General features: G+C 44.9%; 1 protein-coding gene across 1 annotated transcript in view; it reads left to right on the plus strand.

Annotated features, from left to right (window-relative positions):
- LOC123955291 (contactin-associated protein-like 3) overlaps positions 1-14,660 on the plus strand; it is a 190,684-nt gene that overhangs the window by 103,362 nt on the left and 72,662 nt on the right. Inside the window, 4 exon segments of the mRNA XM_046027167.1 lie at positions 3,676-3,879; positions 4,539-4,723; positions 5,803-5,946; positions 9,197-9,458. Of these exon segments, the coding sequence (XP_045883123.1) occupies positions 3,676-3,879; positions 4,539-4,723; positions 5,803-5,946; positions 9,197-9,458 (795 nt within the window).

Genomic DNA, 14,660 nt, shown 5'->3' on the forward strand with positions numbered 1-14,660 from the left:
GAATTGATTCTCTTTGATGAGGCCAGTGCACACACTCCCATTGTAAGTCATCCTTATGACAGGGCATACTCTTACTTATCACATGGGCTTCACATTTATCATGAGGGGCTTCTTTTTTTTTTTTTTTTTTTTTAAAGGTTTATTTATTTATTTATTTGACAGAGAGAGATCACAAGTAGGCAGAGAGGCAGGCAGAGAGAGTGAGAGGGAAGCAGGCTCCCTGCCGAGCAGAGAGCCCGATGCGGGACTCGATCCCAGGACCCTGAGATCATGACCTGAGCCGAAGGCAGCGGCTTAAACCACTGAGCCACCCAGGCGCCCCTATCATGAGGGGCTTCTTGATCTACAGCATAGCCCATTGTTTGAACCGTGTTGGCTGCTTTTGGGTGCCTACCTGTAAACTGAGTATGACACAGGCCATATGATTGGTAAGGTCTTACCTTCCTTCTTTCCAGACACTTCCCCAGAGAAGACCTCCCCCTTGCTCCACTTTCTCCTTCCTGACTGTGAGCTTCCTTGCCTCTAGTTTTCCTAAGCAGCCCACAGTAAGACTAGGCTATTCCTGGTGAAATGCGTTCTTTTCATGATAGCTGAAGTGAGAAGGTGAGGGGAGCACTGTCGTCTCTGGGAAGGCCAAGCCATGTCTGTCCTCTTGGGTTTCATCCCAGCACCTAGTGGGTGCTACACCCATGTTAAATGAAAATAGAGTGTACTTGTGGGAACAAATGGAAATTAAGTCAGGGCAGTGTGGGGGTAGGGGAGGAAGGGAAAATGATATTTTAATAACAAAACTGTATTTTCCAAAGCCAGATCCCTTCCAAAGCAGGGTCTGAAGCTACGGAAGATAGTCCATATAAAACCAGTCTTCCGTGTTATTCCACAGGAACCATAATATTTACCTATTTTTTGACTTCATAAATATAGATTCATGAAAGGCCACAAACAGAGTGTATTGAATTATGCAACAGGCAGATCAACAAAAACAATTAAATTTGTGATTTCCCATCTAAAATCGGGTTTTTTTTTTTTAATATTTTATTTATTTGACAGAGAGAAATCACAACTAGGCAGAGAGGCAGGCAGAGAGAGAGAGGAGGAAGCAGGCTCCCTGCGGAGCAGAGAGCCCGATGCGGGGCTAGATCCCAGGACCCTGAGATCATGACCTGAGCCGAAGGCAGAGGCTTTAACCCACTGAGCCACCCAGGCGCCCCTAAAATCGGGTTTTTAACATTTAAATTGAGGAAGGATCCCCACATGTCTTGCGGTGAGCTGGTTCTTATCACGGCCACCTGTAAGCAGTCAGGAATCTGGCTCAGAAAGGATCACTGGCTAATGTCACTGAGTGCGGGATGACAAGCATCTGTAAAGGGCCAGACAGCACAGATTTTGGGTCTGTGGGCACCTGTGCTCTCTGCCACGATTCTTCAATTTTTTTGTTTTTTAATGAACCTTTAAAAATTAGCTCATGGGGCCCTACAGGCTGCAGAGTGATGTGGGTCATTTCAGATGAAGGGAAAGCAGCCTCACATTCCAGACTTCTGAAATCAGTTCCTCATTTTTATCTGTGCTGTTTTAACTCCTCTCCACTGAGCTTACATTTGTTACCATTTAAGATTTTAGTGAAACCACCCGGACTACTACAAGATATGTTGTTTGAAGTGGTTTTGTTTTACTCCATTGACGACATCTCTAGATTATAACTCAACCCCCTTCTAGGCTTAGAGAACCTCTCAAAACACATGTTCAATGTGGCTCATAAGATAGAATGGGATGATTAGCTTATGGTTGATTGTTCTAGGTACAAGTGTTAGGGATCTCACTGGAGAGGAAACGAAAACATTACAACAAAAGGATTCTCAGCCCATTCTTTTGTGTTTCTATAAATCCAATAAATTTTTCACTACTCCATTTTGCCTGAGGGGAATGTTCCTGGTAATAGAATCTAAGTTCCTTAGAGCAGTGGTTCTCCTATGTAGTCACCAGACCAGCGGCATCAACATCGTCAACATCGCTAGGGGACACATGAGAAAAGCAGACGCTGAGGTCCCACCCCAGGCCAGCAGAATCGCAGTTCCGGGACGGGGCCAGACCTGTGCTCACCCAAAACGCCAGGACAATTCATTCGAATTTGACAAAGAGATATGTTTTTATCAGAGGTCCATTTAACTATGCAATGGAGAATAATTGCTTGTTTCCATGATTTTTAGACACACTGCTGTGTTTATGTATCTTCCACTCTGTATGGGACCTAGAATCAAACTCCTGAATACTCAAACGGTGGCTGCATGAAATAAAGGATTCCTTAGAGTTGTGAACATGAAGGGCTTACTGTAAATATTTTAGTTCATCGGAATGAAATGCAGGTCCTAGTGTACATTGGCCCCAGGCTTCTGTGAAGTTAAATAAACCCAACGGCGTGTCATAGGCTCAGAAGACATCAGCTTCCTGTTTCTTTGGCTTCCTCTTGAAACTTCATTTATTGCACACACATTTTGAAAAAACTTTCAAAAATTTGAGTGCAGCGTACACACAGTGTTACATTAGCGTCAGGTGTACGACGTGGTGATTTGACGATTTTATGGGTTGTACGATGTTCACCACCAGCGTGGCTGCCGCACATCCCCGTACAACTCGATCAACTCAATTAGAATATCGTTGACTAACTTCCTGGCCGTACTTTTCACACCGTGACTTATTCACTCACTCCATGACCGGAAGCCCGAGCTTGCCGCTCCACATCACCCACTTTAACCGTCCCCCACCCCATCCCTTTGATAGCCCCCAGTTTGTTCTCTGCATTTATAGGTCTGGTTCTGCTTTCTGTTTGTTCATTAATTTTTGTTTTTAGATTCCACGTATGAGTCAAATATGGTTTTTGACTTTGTAAGTACAGTAACGTCTTGTCTTTTTACTTGTGAAATATGAGAAATACAAGAGATTCTTCAGGGTAGTATGAATCCCTTTGTGCGTCTCCTGTTCTGCCTTTGGTTTCTTTGACCAGTGTTCTTTTTACATTAATGATAAAATATAACTTTTTCAATAAAGAGAATGCAAGTGACCTTGATAGTGGGAAAAATAAGACTATCAGAGAGCGGAGGGACAATGGCAGCTTCGTAGCCACGATGTGCCACCATGGGGAGTGACTTCAACTGATTTACCGATCTTCGTTGTTTACAGGATGAGAAGTGGCCAGTACAAAGGCAGAAGCAATTGGGCTTAGTCAACAGAAGTATTTCTAGCTGATACATGTTAGGGAAAATGTCAGAAAAGGCAAAGAATGGGGGCGCCTGGGTGGCTCAGTGGTTTAGGCCGCTGCCTTCGGCTCAGGTCATGATCTCAGGGTCCTGGGATCGAGTCCCGCATCGGGCTCTCTGCTCCACGGGGAGCCTGCTTCCCTCTCACTCTCTCTGCCTGCCTCTCTGCCTACTTGTATCTCTCTCTGTCAAATAAATAAATAAAATCTTAAAAAAAAAAAAAAAAAGAAAAGGCAAAGAATGGAGGTTAGAGAGCTCAACTACAGGTATCGGGGAGGATGGGCAGCACCATTTTTCCCCCTCTGCACTAAATAGACCGGAGATATATTATGTGTGCGTGTGTTTGTGTCAACTTACTCATTTCAGTGCATGCGTAAAGATGTATTATACTTAGATTATTTTCTAATTTCTCCCGCTATAGGATCTGAGATGGTTAACTTTGATGGGAAAAGCTTCTTGCTATACACATTTAATCAGAAATCCATGAGTCTGGCAAAAGATGTTATTTCTTTGAAATTTAAAACCAGGCAGACTGACGGGATTCTACTGCACAGAGAAGGACAAAACGGCAAACACGTCACCCTGCAGTTAGTTAGAGGAAAGCTCATCTTATCACTTAATTCAGGTAAAAATTTCCCAGTGGGTGTTTTCAAAAATATACCTCTTTAGATGGAAGTATCTTTTTATGCTTAGTTTTTCACAGTTAAGTAGCTAATTTATCCTGAAACCAGAACACTTTCAAGAAAGGAAGAAGACCCTAGAAATAATTACTGTGGAGCAAGAGGCATGAAACAGAATGGTCTGGGCAAACGGAAGCGTGGTCGCTCCACAGTTGAGGTGTACTATGGAGAACACACATGTATCCCGAATGTACTTTACTGTAACAAGTTTTATAGCTCGATTAGTGTGTAAGACCATTTGCACATGTTCAGTAAACAACCTGGTAATATTGTAAAGACAAGGGTGGATCCCTGAAACTGTGAGGCAGTGCTCTTCGTGAGGTTCTCGGGAGCCATGAGGCCGTGTGCTTCATGAGGTTCTCGGAAGAAGATACTTCCAAGAAAAATGAAAATGCAATAATTAATAATAATAAACACAAGAAAAGTAAAAGAAATCATTCCCAAGTGAGAGAAGGTTGTACATGAAGCTGAGGTAAAAGCAGTTGACCAGCTCTGCGGATAGAAGGGTGCAAGGAAAGTGATTGGGGGACATGTTGACCTCCCACATGGCAGCCATGGTACCGAGTTGGATGGGGCGGTTCATTTGCTTCACCTGTCTTTGTAGGCCGTGCTAACCTGCCCTCCCCTGATGCCCATGCAACCCTCACCCTGGGCAGCCTGCTGGATGACGAGCACTGGCATTCTGTCCTCATCGAGCTTGGAAACACACATGTCCACTTCACCGTGGACAGGCACAGTCAGCATTTCCAGCTTGAGGGCGAGTCCGACTACTTGGATCTTGATTATAAGGTGTGAACATTTCTTTTCAAGTATTACAGATTTTATTATTGAAACGCAACATGACCTTTTAAGAAAATACCGCTACGCAGAGAAATTCCCGTTGCTAGTAATTTGGAATTCTGGTGAAACGTTTCCCATGGGTGATGTCGGCCCAGAGAGAGACCCACGTGCATTGTTGAGGTGCTGTATCACTCATAGGTGTGAGTTCTCCCCTAGGAGGAAGTAGTCGTTGAATTCGGAAAGTGTGTAGATGAAGAGCTATCAGTATGACAGGCGGCACAGTAAAATACACGTGTCCAGATGGCTTTCCGTGTTATCTCTGGTGTTGGCCGTGACCCATTCCTTTGGAGATCTCTGTTTTAGGGCGGTCGTAAACAGAATTAGCAACCTAGGGTGCTTGGAGAAGTAATCACCATACATTCCAACCTGCTTTTTCGAGGAACGAGAGAGCCAGATTCAGGTGATTCAAAATACAATTTCTCGGGACATTTAAAGGCTTAACGCATCCCTGGCGTGGTGCTCGCATGTATCTAACTGGTACTGGAGAACACGTCTTGTTCTGCCAGCCCAGCTCAGCACATCTATCACAGAAAAGGGGATGATTTCAACATTCATTTAGTGTAAGTGGCCTCAGCAGAGGAGGCCAGCTGCAGAGCCTGGTCCTGAATGAGATTATCGATGCCTTCACTATTCTAACCCATCAGCAGTGTCCTGGCAAAGACCCGGACCCCGACGCTGGGTTCTAGGAAGGTTTGTAAAGTAGAATGTCATCACGCTCAGCCGCCTTGTCACCCAGATCAAGAGTGACCATGGAAATGAACGTACAACATTCCCCGTCAGCTGAAGTGACATAGCCCTTTGAGTACCAAATTGCGAGAAGCGGTATTTAACCTACTTATCTAAATGGAATAAAGAAAGTCTCGGTACATCTATGTCTAAAAAATTCACTTGAATTTAACATGATAATGTTAAAATAATGCCAGATAGATTGGAGGCAATTATCCTATAACTGCTGAGCATATGTGTTTTAGGCAGACAATCAGAACATCATTAAACAATATTATTTATATCATTTTTTTCTTTCTAAGATCAGCTTTGGAGGGATTCCTGGACATGGAAAATCTGTGGCATTCCCACATAAACACTTTCACGGCTGCTTCGAAAATCTCTACTATAATGGAGTGGATATCATTGATTTGTCCAAGAAACACACACCACAGATCCTCGTCATGGTAAGAAAGCTACACGCGAGGTCAAAGGAGAAGGGAACTGCAGCTTGTCTGATGGTCTAGAATATGCCTCTCCTGAAGGCAGGGAAAGTGCCAATCACGTAGACCTTTTAGTTCGTTTTTGACTTAATTCACTAAACAATTAACTTGATTTTTTAATTTAATTTTTTTTTAAATTTTAGTTCCAGTTACTAACATACAGTGTAATATTAGTTTTAGGAGTACAATTTAGGGATTCGGCACTTCCCTGCATCACCCAGTGCTCTTCACACGTGCCCTCCTTCATCCCCATCACCGGCTTCTTCATTTGTACAGGTGTGTGGAAACAGACGCACGCTTTCGCAAATATGTCATGGCGCATCTGAATAAAGACTTTTCAGGGCAGGGTCTCTGTTTGGGGGTTGATTTCCTCTTGCTTCTTTCTCCTGTTGCTGAACTCCAAGCTCAGCTGCCTGTCACTCGCTCGAAAGGCCAGTACTCGAGAGACGAATTTGGATTGGAAAGGAATTTGAGCTTCATTTAATTTGAGGCCAGGAACCTGAGGAGAAGGTGGACTCTTGTGCAAAAGCCAGCTGCCGGGTTTCTGCCCGGCCCAGGGATTTGCAGAGGGGTTAGGAGTGGGTTGGTGAAGGGAGGGGGTGGTCTGCTGCATCTCTCCATCTCAGGCAGACTCCGTGGTGCTGGCCACAAACCCTATCTCTGTGCTCAGGGGCTGTGCCCCGGGGGTCTGGTGCCTGTTTGCTGATGTGCAGGAACGCCCCATTGTTCTGCAAAGGAAGGCCAAGGCCCACAGATACACAAAGGGAGGTTAGTAAAATCAGTCCTGTGATCTAAGAAAGAAAAAGATTTGCCAGAAAACTTGCTTCATTCTTCAGAAGGCGGATGTGGCTTCAAACAGGCAACTGGGAAACTTTGGGACCTTCTCTCCCCAAGGCCAGGGGTCTGTCTGCTGTGGATCTGGGGACTTAGGTCAGCGAATAGGAAACATGTTATCTCAAAGCAGGTGGACCCCTCAGATGGGTTGGATTGTTGTCAGGCTTCTGTCTCTCCATGCGGTTGCAGATTGTCCCCCGCCCCGGGCTGGCATGTTACTGAGCTAGCGTCTGCCCTTCCATGTTTGGTTCCTTAGACCCGAGTCCTCTACAACCAGTGCACCCAGCTTTGTGAATATCGATGCCTCCATATCGAGGGTCGTTTACAGAAATGGGATTGTTTTATGTAAGTTTTTCTCCATCTCCATTTTCCAACTCAGCGAAACCTTGTGGGAATGCTTTTTTTTTTTTAAAGGTTTATTTATTTTAGAGAGAGAGCATGAGGGAGAGAAAGAGAGAGGATCTCTCAAGCAGACTCCCCACTGAGCTCAGAGCCCCACATGGGACTTGATCCTGGGACCCTGAGACCATGACCTGAGCCGAAATCAAGAGTTGGTCACTTAGCCAACTGAGCCACCCAGGTGCCCCAATTTATGAGAGTTTTAGGTTTGATAGATCACCCTATGTCATTCATGATCCAAATGTTTTCTCAGATTAACCAATTTTCTATGAAATATAAGATTATGTTTAATATAATTATATATCATATATCATATCTTTTATATTTAATGTTATGGGCCATGTTGAGTATATAAATGCCTTTATTGGTACATAGCCAATGTCTCAATGTATTTTTGTAATAGCTTTGTAGTATTTGGTCTTGCTTTGAAATACTTCTGAAACCCTAGACTCTAGATACTGTCTCAGGGATTTTCCTGCAAAAAGTTTTAAGGTGGTTTCGTTTATTTATTTACTTTAAAATTGAAAAGAAAAAGTCTTTGACTATCTGGGCTTTACACTTTTTGCGGATCAGTAGTTATTTTAGGTCTCACGGGTACCCATTTGTGCCTGAGTTCTTTAGTGATCAGACCCAACTTCTGCACACAGGCTTGAATCTTACCTCTCACCACGTACTGGCTGTACCTGTGGTCTCAGATCTTTCTGTGAGTCAGTCACTGGGCTCCGTTGCTGTGTTTACCCCATACCAATGCTGTATTGACTTGATTACAGTGCTTTTATGCTATATATTTTGGAGAGGAAGGGCAATGTTTGGGCACATATTCCTCTGGAATTTATGAAAATTTATCTAAATATTTTTTAAAGAATTTATTTACTTGAGAGAGAGAGCACATGCAGGGGGAGAGACAGAGGGAGAGGGAGAAGCAGACCCCCTGCTGAGTCCTTGATCCCAGGACCCCGAGATCATGACCTGAGGTGAAGGCAGAGGCTTAACCCACTGAGCTCCCCAGGTGCCCCACTTAATTGGAGTTCTTTTAAGAACTTAAGTCCCGGGGCGCCTGGGTGGCTCAGTGGGTTAAAGCCTCTGCCTTCGGCTCGGGTCATGATCCCAGAGTCCTGGGATCGAGTCCCACATAGGGCTCTCTGCTCCGCGGGGAGCCTGCTTCCCTCTCTCTCTCTGCCTGCCTCTCTGCCTACTGTGATCTCTGTCTGTCAAATAAATAAATAAAATCTTTAAAAAAAAAAAAAACAAACAACAACAAAAAAAACTTAAGTCCCATAGTGTAAACACTATGATTAAAGGTAAGTTTGCTCCTGGAGCAGTAGATATAATGTAAAGCTCAAAGGTGTGTTTTTTAGTAAAACAGAATGAAATAAAAGCAACAGGCAGCCGGCGGGGTCAGAGGTCAAGCTGGGGAGAGAGTGCTGACTGACAGGGCCCACGGAAGCCTCTAAGAGGCAGGCAGCCCTCTCAGGCCAGCCACACCCCTGCCTCAGACGGGCCGAAGCCCACCGCCTGCCTGAGCCAGCTGTTCCTGTCTCCTGAGGAACGGGTGTGTAAGCGTTCACACAACCAAAGGGAGTGCGGGAATGTTCCCGGGAGCTGCTATCCATGGTGCTGGGCTTCGTGCCACATGTAAACAACCAGTGCCTCAAGGTATAAGAAATCTGTCTCCTCTGTTGTGTCCCGCGCCCAGCACAAGGCCCGGGAAAGACGTGTCTCGAGATTCCTTTGCCAATGCCCAGAAATGGAGGAGACAGAACTGCCCGAAAGGCCTCAGAAGGAGGTTTGCCCAGCCAGGGCAGTGTCACGGTTTGAGCGACCCGTCAGGTAAACCTGGATTGCAGCTGGATGGGGAAGCCTAGTTCTTAGGTCCTCGCTTGCTGGAAGGTTGATAGGAAACTGCACCTCTTGGAAAGCTCGTTGTTTATGAAAGCATCCCTTCTGACCCTTCCTAAATCCCTTTCCACTGTATTCACAGGGGAATGTGTCCTTCTCGTGCTCACACCCACAAATTGTGCCCGTGACTTTTCTGAGCTCCAGGAGTTACTTGGCTCTGCCGGGCACCATCGGAGAGGACAAGGTGTCGGTCGCTTTCCAATTCCGAACGTGGAACAGGGCAGGGCTGCTGCTGACCACTCAATTCCAACACAGGCCAACAGCTCTCATCCTCATTCTTAATGATGGAAAACTCAGGCTGAGTCTCTCCCAGCCTGGACATCCAGCGAGGGACATCACAGCAGGTAATAGGCATTTGCTGTGACTGCACAGTCCTTCTGTCCCCTCGGCACTAAATGAGCAACTGAATCAGTAAGATACTCATAAATCCTTCTATAGGGAACTAGAGTTCTTTTACCTTTGAACTAGGTACCTCCAGGCTGTTGGTGTGTGAGTCGGTGTGAGCTGAAGTTAGCTGCAGATCACTCATACCTCTCAAAAAGTTTAAAAAATAACCTTGTTATCAACTGATGATGGGCAGTTGGCAGTCTGCTTGAAACACTGCAGAACAGTATCCTACGTCAGAGTCCTGAGAAAAGAGGTCCCGTATACCGTCTTTCGAGCCTATACACACACCAGTCATAATATTTGAAGTTACGATTTTTCCCGGATTTTCTGTTCCTTTAGGAATCAGTGTTTTGGATAAGGCTTCTTATATCTGTGGGCGAATGTTCTGCTCGGCTTCCAAGAAGGACCCACGTTTCTAACTCCCTTCCAGGGTTGTTTATCCTCAGAGTCTGGGGACCGTTTTGCATTAGAGCGCTGGTGAAAATGTAAAGCCAGGTAGGTGTCATTCCACGAGTGTTGACTGTGGAAGGAGCACCTTGCCTGACCCAGATTACCAGGTCAGGACTGAAAGCCGGGAATGAAACGTAGCTCTTTGTTTCTCTTTATAAATAAAAGAAAAAAATCTGACCACTGGCGTAGGGAGTTCCTTTGTGGACCTCAGCAGATGAGCACAACCAAGTCAGATTTTGGAAACTGCTTCACTCTTGGTTTGTGTAGATTTATAAGCTGCGTGCCTTATTAATGAAGAGATGGTGTTTTGCTGTTGCTTCATGTGAGTACACATCATTCTCCCTTCCAACACACTGGGATTAGTTATTTAACTTCTTTTGAAGTCTGGCACTGAAATATTATAGACATATTCTATTGAATTGATTTTTTAAGCTTTCACTGGGCAACGCATTAATTTTTGGAAGTAAACCGAGGTGCATTTTTCTTGCTGCTTTTTTAAGAAGCATTTGAGGGGTGATTTTTTTTTTTAACCTTTGAAATACAGGCCTGCCTCCAAGATACTCAGGTCTGGTTCCAGACCACCCCAGTACAACAAATATTGCAATAAAACGAACAAAATGGATTTTTTTTTTTTGCTTCCCCATGCATATAAAAGTTATGTCTGCAGTATACCATGGTCTATTAAATGTGCAGGAATTTTATGTCTGGAAAAACAATATACATGCCTTAATTAAAAAAAAATACACTATTGCTAAGAAATGGTGTCACGTGAGCCTTCAGCGAGTTGTAATCACGGATCACAGATCAGCGTCACAAATGTCACAGTGATAAAAAAAAGTCTGAAGGATCGTGACACAGAGACACAGAATGAGCAGATGCTGTTGGAAAAATGTCCCCAAGAGACGTGGTCCCGACAGGGAGCCACCAGCCTTCAGGGGGAGAAAGGCGCGGTGTCTGCGAAGCACAGAAAGCAAGGAAGAGGAGACAGATGATGACTGGTTTTCACTCCAAACCTTGGATGAAGTGTGAAAGCACGTACCAAACCAAGAACCAAAGTTTAAAGGCTGAGTGAGACATAATCACGCCAGATGCCAGGAAAGGACACCCGGTCACCATTCATCCTGCTTTCAGCTTTTGGGTCCTTTTTCCAAATAGTTACCTCACTGTGTTTGTGAAGGGATCTAGAAAGGTCCAGAGTGTACAATCTAGTGTCCGTGTGCTTATGGAGCTGGGCCAGCGGAGGGTGGTGGGAACAGAAGGTCAGTGGGGTGGGGGAGGGGAGTGTGCGTTCCCTTTCTGTAGGAAAAGACAGAGTCCACCCTTTCCCAAAGGGCCTCGACTGCCCAGGGCAGTGTTCTCTGCGATCAGGATGGATTTGACACAAGCTGGTGGGAGGGGTACGTGAGAGGACTCGCCTCCCAGGCCCATTTCCAGAACCACCTCTGTGCTGCTAGGGTTGATGGGCTCAAAAAGCGCCACCTGTGTTCTCCCCAAGCCTCGGGTCCTCACCGTTGGAGTGACACTAGTGTGACCGATGGTAGGAACAATGATGTTGAGCCTACAGACCATGAGCCCAGTGCCTGCTAGTCAGCAGTCAATCCCAAACCTTTAGTTCTCATTATTCCAGAACTAGTCCCGAGACCATCACTGGCCTCCCAGACTGAAGCCTTCGTGGAGCTGGGGGGTGGGTGGGAAAATAAGCATCGTGTTCCCAGTAGCACAAATCAAAACACCCCTGCCCCTTCCTTCTCCATCCATCCTTTGACTGTAGTGCTGCCTGGGAGACAGGCCGTCCTTCTGTCAGAAATAGGGAGGGTAGAAGACACACAAAAGAAACACAAAGGGTGAGAATTATAATGGGGAGAAATAGAATGATCATAAGAGCAGACATTTACTTTTAAATGAGAATGCCGAATTTTATTAAGAACAGTCTTTTATTATAGAGGTAAATGGCATCTATTACCCATTCAAGGAGATATTCTGGAGGGTTTTCTGCAAGTTCTTCCAGGAATAACTCTATGTCCTAGACAGGTGGGTAGGTGGAGGGGGGGAGGGGACAGGAGGGAATTTTAACATCAGGTTTTTTTTTTTTTTAAGATTTTTATTTATTTATGTGACAGACAGAGATCCCAAGTAGGCAGAGAGGCAGGCAGAGAGAGACGGGGAAGCAGGTTCCCCGCTGAACAGAGAGCCCAATGTGGGGCTCGATCCCAGGACCCTGAGATCATGACCTGAGCCGAAGGCAGAGTCTTAACCCACTGAGCCACCCAGGTGCCCCACTAACATCAGATTTTAAATGGATGTGGTTCTGTCCTGACAGATAATGTTAGGTGAACTTTAAAATAAATACTGAATGATAGGAGTGGAAGGGACACTCCCAGGTTCTTGCTTGTGGATTCCTTCAGCTCCAGGGCTGGAGGATTTCCTTCAGGACCAGAGTCATAACATAGGTCTTGAGTATCTAACCGCAATCCTCTGTATTCTGTTGTCGGCTTTCTCATCATTGCTCATGAACCTAACCCGTGTGGGTTCTTTGCAACAGTTTTGGATTCACAAATATGACACAGAAAGTGAGAGAGGTGTGTACATGGCAAAGAGCTAAAGTACCTGAAAGGGAGTACTGGGAAGTACCATCGCTCCTATTTCACAGTCTGAGAGGAGCAGAGGCATCATGATTTTTACAGTAGGGTCTATGACCTTCTGGGTCAGGCCAGAAACATATTTCCCATGCACATGGGGCTTGAATCTGTGTCAACATCACTGATGAGAAATGAAGCCAAGACAAAAAATGCTGTATTTTCTTTTATAATTGCAGTATCGTTGACATATTAACGAGCATTGGAGAGACATGGATTTACAGGGTTGGTTGGGTTCCTTGGGCCAAACTCTGATACTAAATTAAATATGCCTGGTTAAATTTCCACCGGAAACATGGCCTTATTTTCTTTGGGGCTAATACCCCCATGAGCTAGAAAATAACTTCTGACCCTTGCAGATTGACTTCCAAACTTACAGGGCTCTAAGCAGTCAGCGCCTTTCTCATTTGCAAGAGGTATAGGCTAATCTATCAGGACAGTTCCCCACGATGATCAAATTAGAGTCAGGCAGGCTCATGTGTGAGCTTGGGCACGACATCAAAGAAATCAAAAGAGTCTCACTTTGGGGCGCCTGGGTGGCTCAGTGGGTTAAAGCCTCTGCCTTTGGCTCGGGTCACGATCCCAGGTCCTGGGATCGAGCCCCGAATCGGGCTCTCTGCTCAGCAGGGAGCCTGCTTCCTCCTCTCTCTGCCTGCTTCTCTGCCTACTTGTGATCTCTGTCTGTCAAATACATAAATAAAATCTTAAAAAAAAAAAAAAGAGTCTCACTTTGTTGTTTTTCAATGACCTGAAGTGTTTGTTTATTACCTGTTTCCCTGTTGGGCAAGACAATTTCCAAAGATTCCAATTATTCACTGTGCTCCTTCAGAGCAGCAGGTGTCTCTGAAGGGGAGGAGTCCCTTGCCTTTGAACGAATGACTCAATTTGGCCAGTGGAATATGGGCATGAAGGCAAACACAACTCCCTCATCCAAAGTTAATGTTAACATTTAAAAATATTACCTACAAAAACCTACTGGTTTTTGTCCATTTTTAGACAGTGATTGAGAATGCATGCACACACACACACTTTAATGTGATGCTTTCTAAACTTTACATTTTGCTCAATGAATTTTCATGTTTTTTTTTTCCATTTTATTTATTTTTTCAGCGTAACAGTATTCATTCTTTTTGCACAACACCCAGTGCTCCATGCAAAACGTGCCCTCCCCATTACCCACCACCTGTTCCCCCAACCTCCCACCCCTGACCCTTCAAAACCCTCAGGTTGTTTTTCAGAGTCCATAGTCTCTTATGGTTCGCCTCCCCTTCCAAATTTTTTTTTTAAATAAACATATAATGTATTTTTATCCCCAGGGGTACAGGTCTGTGAATCGCCAGGTTTACACACTTCACAGCACTCACGATAGCACTTACCCTCCCCAATGTCTATAGCCCGCTCCCCCTCTCCCAATCCCACCTCCCCCCAGCAACCCCCAGTTTGTTTTGTGAGATTAAGAGTCATTTATGGTTTGTCTCCCTCCCAATCCCATCTTGTTTCATTTATTCTTCTCCTATCCCCCTACCCCCCCATGTTGCTTCTCCATGTCCTCATATCAGGGAGATCATATGATAGTTGTCTTTCTCCGATTGACTTATTTCACTAAGCATGATACGCTCTAGTTCCATCCACGTCGTCGCAAATGGCATGATTTCATTTCTTTGGATGGCTGCATAGTATTCCATTGTATATATATACCACATCTTCTTTATCCATTCATCTGTTGATGGACATCTAGGTTCTTTCCATAGTTTGGCTATTGTAGACATTGCTGCTATAAACATTCGGGTACACGTGCCCCTTCGGATCACTATGTTTGTATCTTTAGGATAAATACCCAGTAGTGCAATTGCTGGGTCATAAGGTAGTCTGTAACATACAATGGTAAAAATATTAGATTGGCGGCAGACTTATCCACAGAGACCTGGCAGGCCAGAAAGAGCTGGCATGATATATTCAGAGCACTAAACGAGAAAAACATGCAGCCAAGAATACTCTATCCAGCTAGGCTATCATTGAAAATAGAAGGAGAGATCAAAAGCTTCCAGGACAAACAAAAACTGAAAGAATTTG

This window comes from Meles meles, chromosome 13 (genome assembly GCF_922984935.1).
Source record: "Meles meles chromosome 13, mMelMel3.1 paternal haplotype, whole genome shotgun sequence".
Taxonomy (NCBI): Eukaryota; Metazoa; Chordata; class Mammalia; order Carnivora; family Mustelidae; genus Meles; species Meles meles.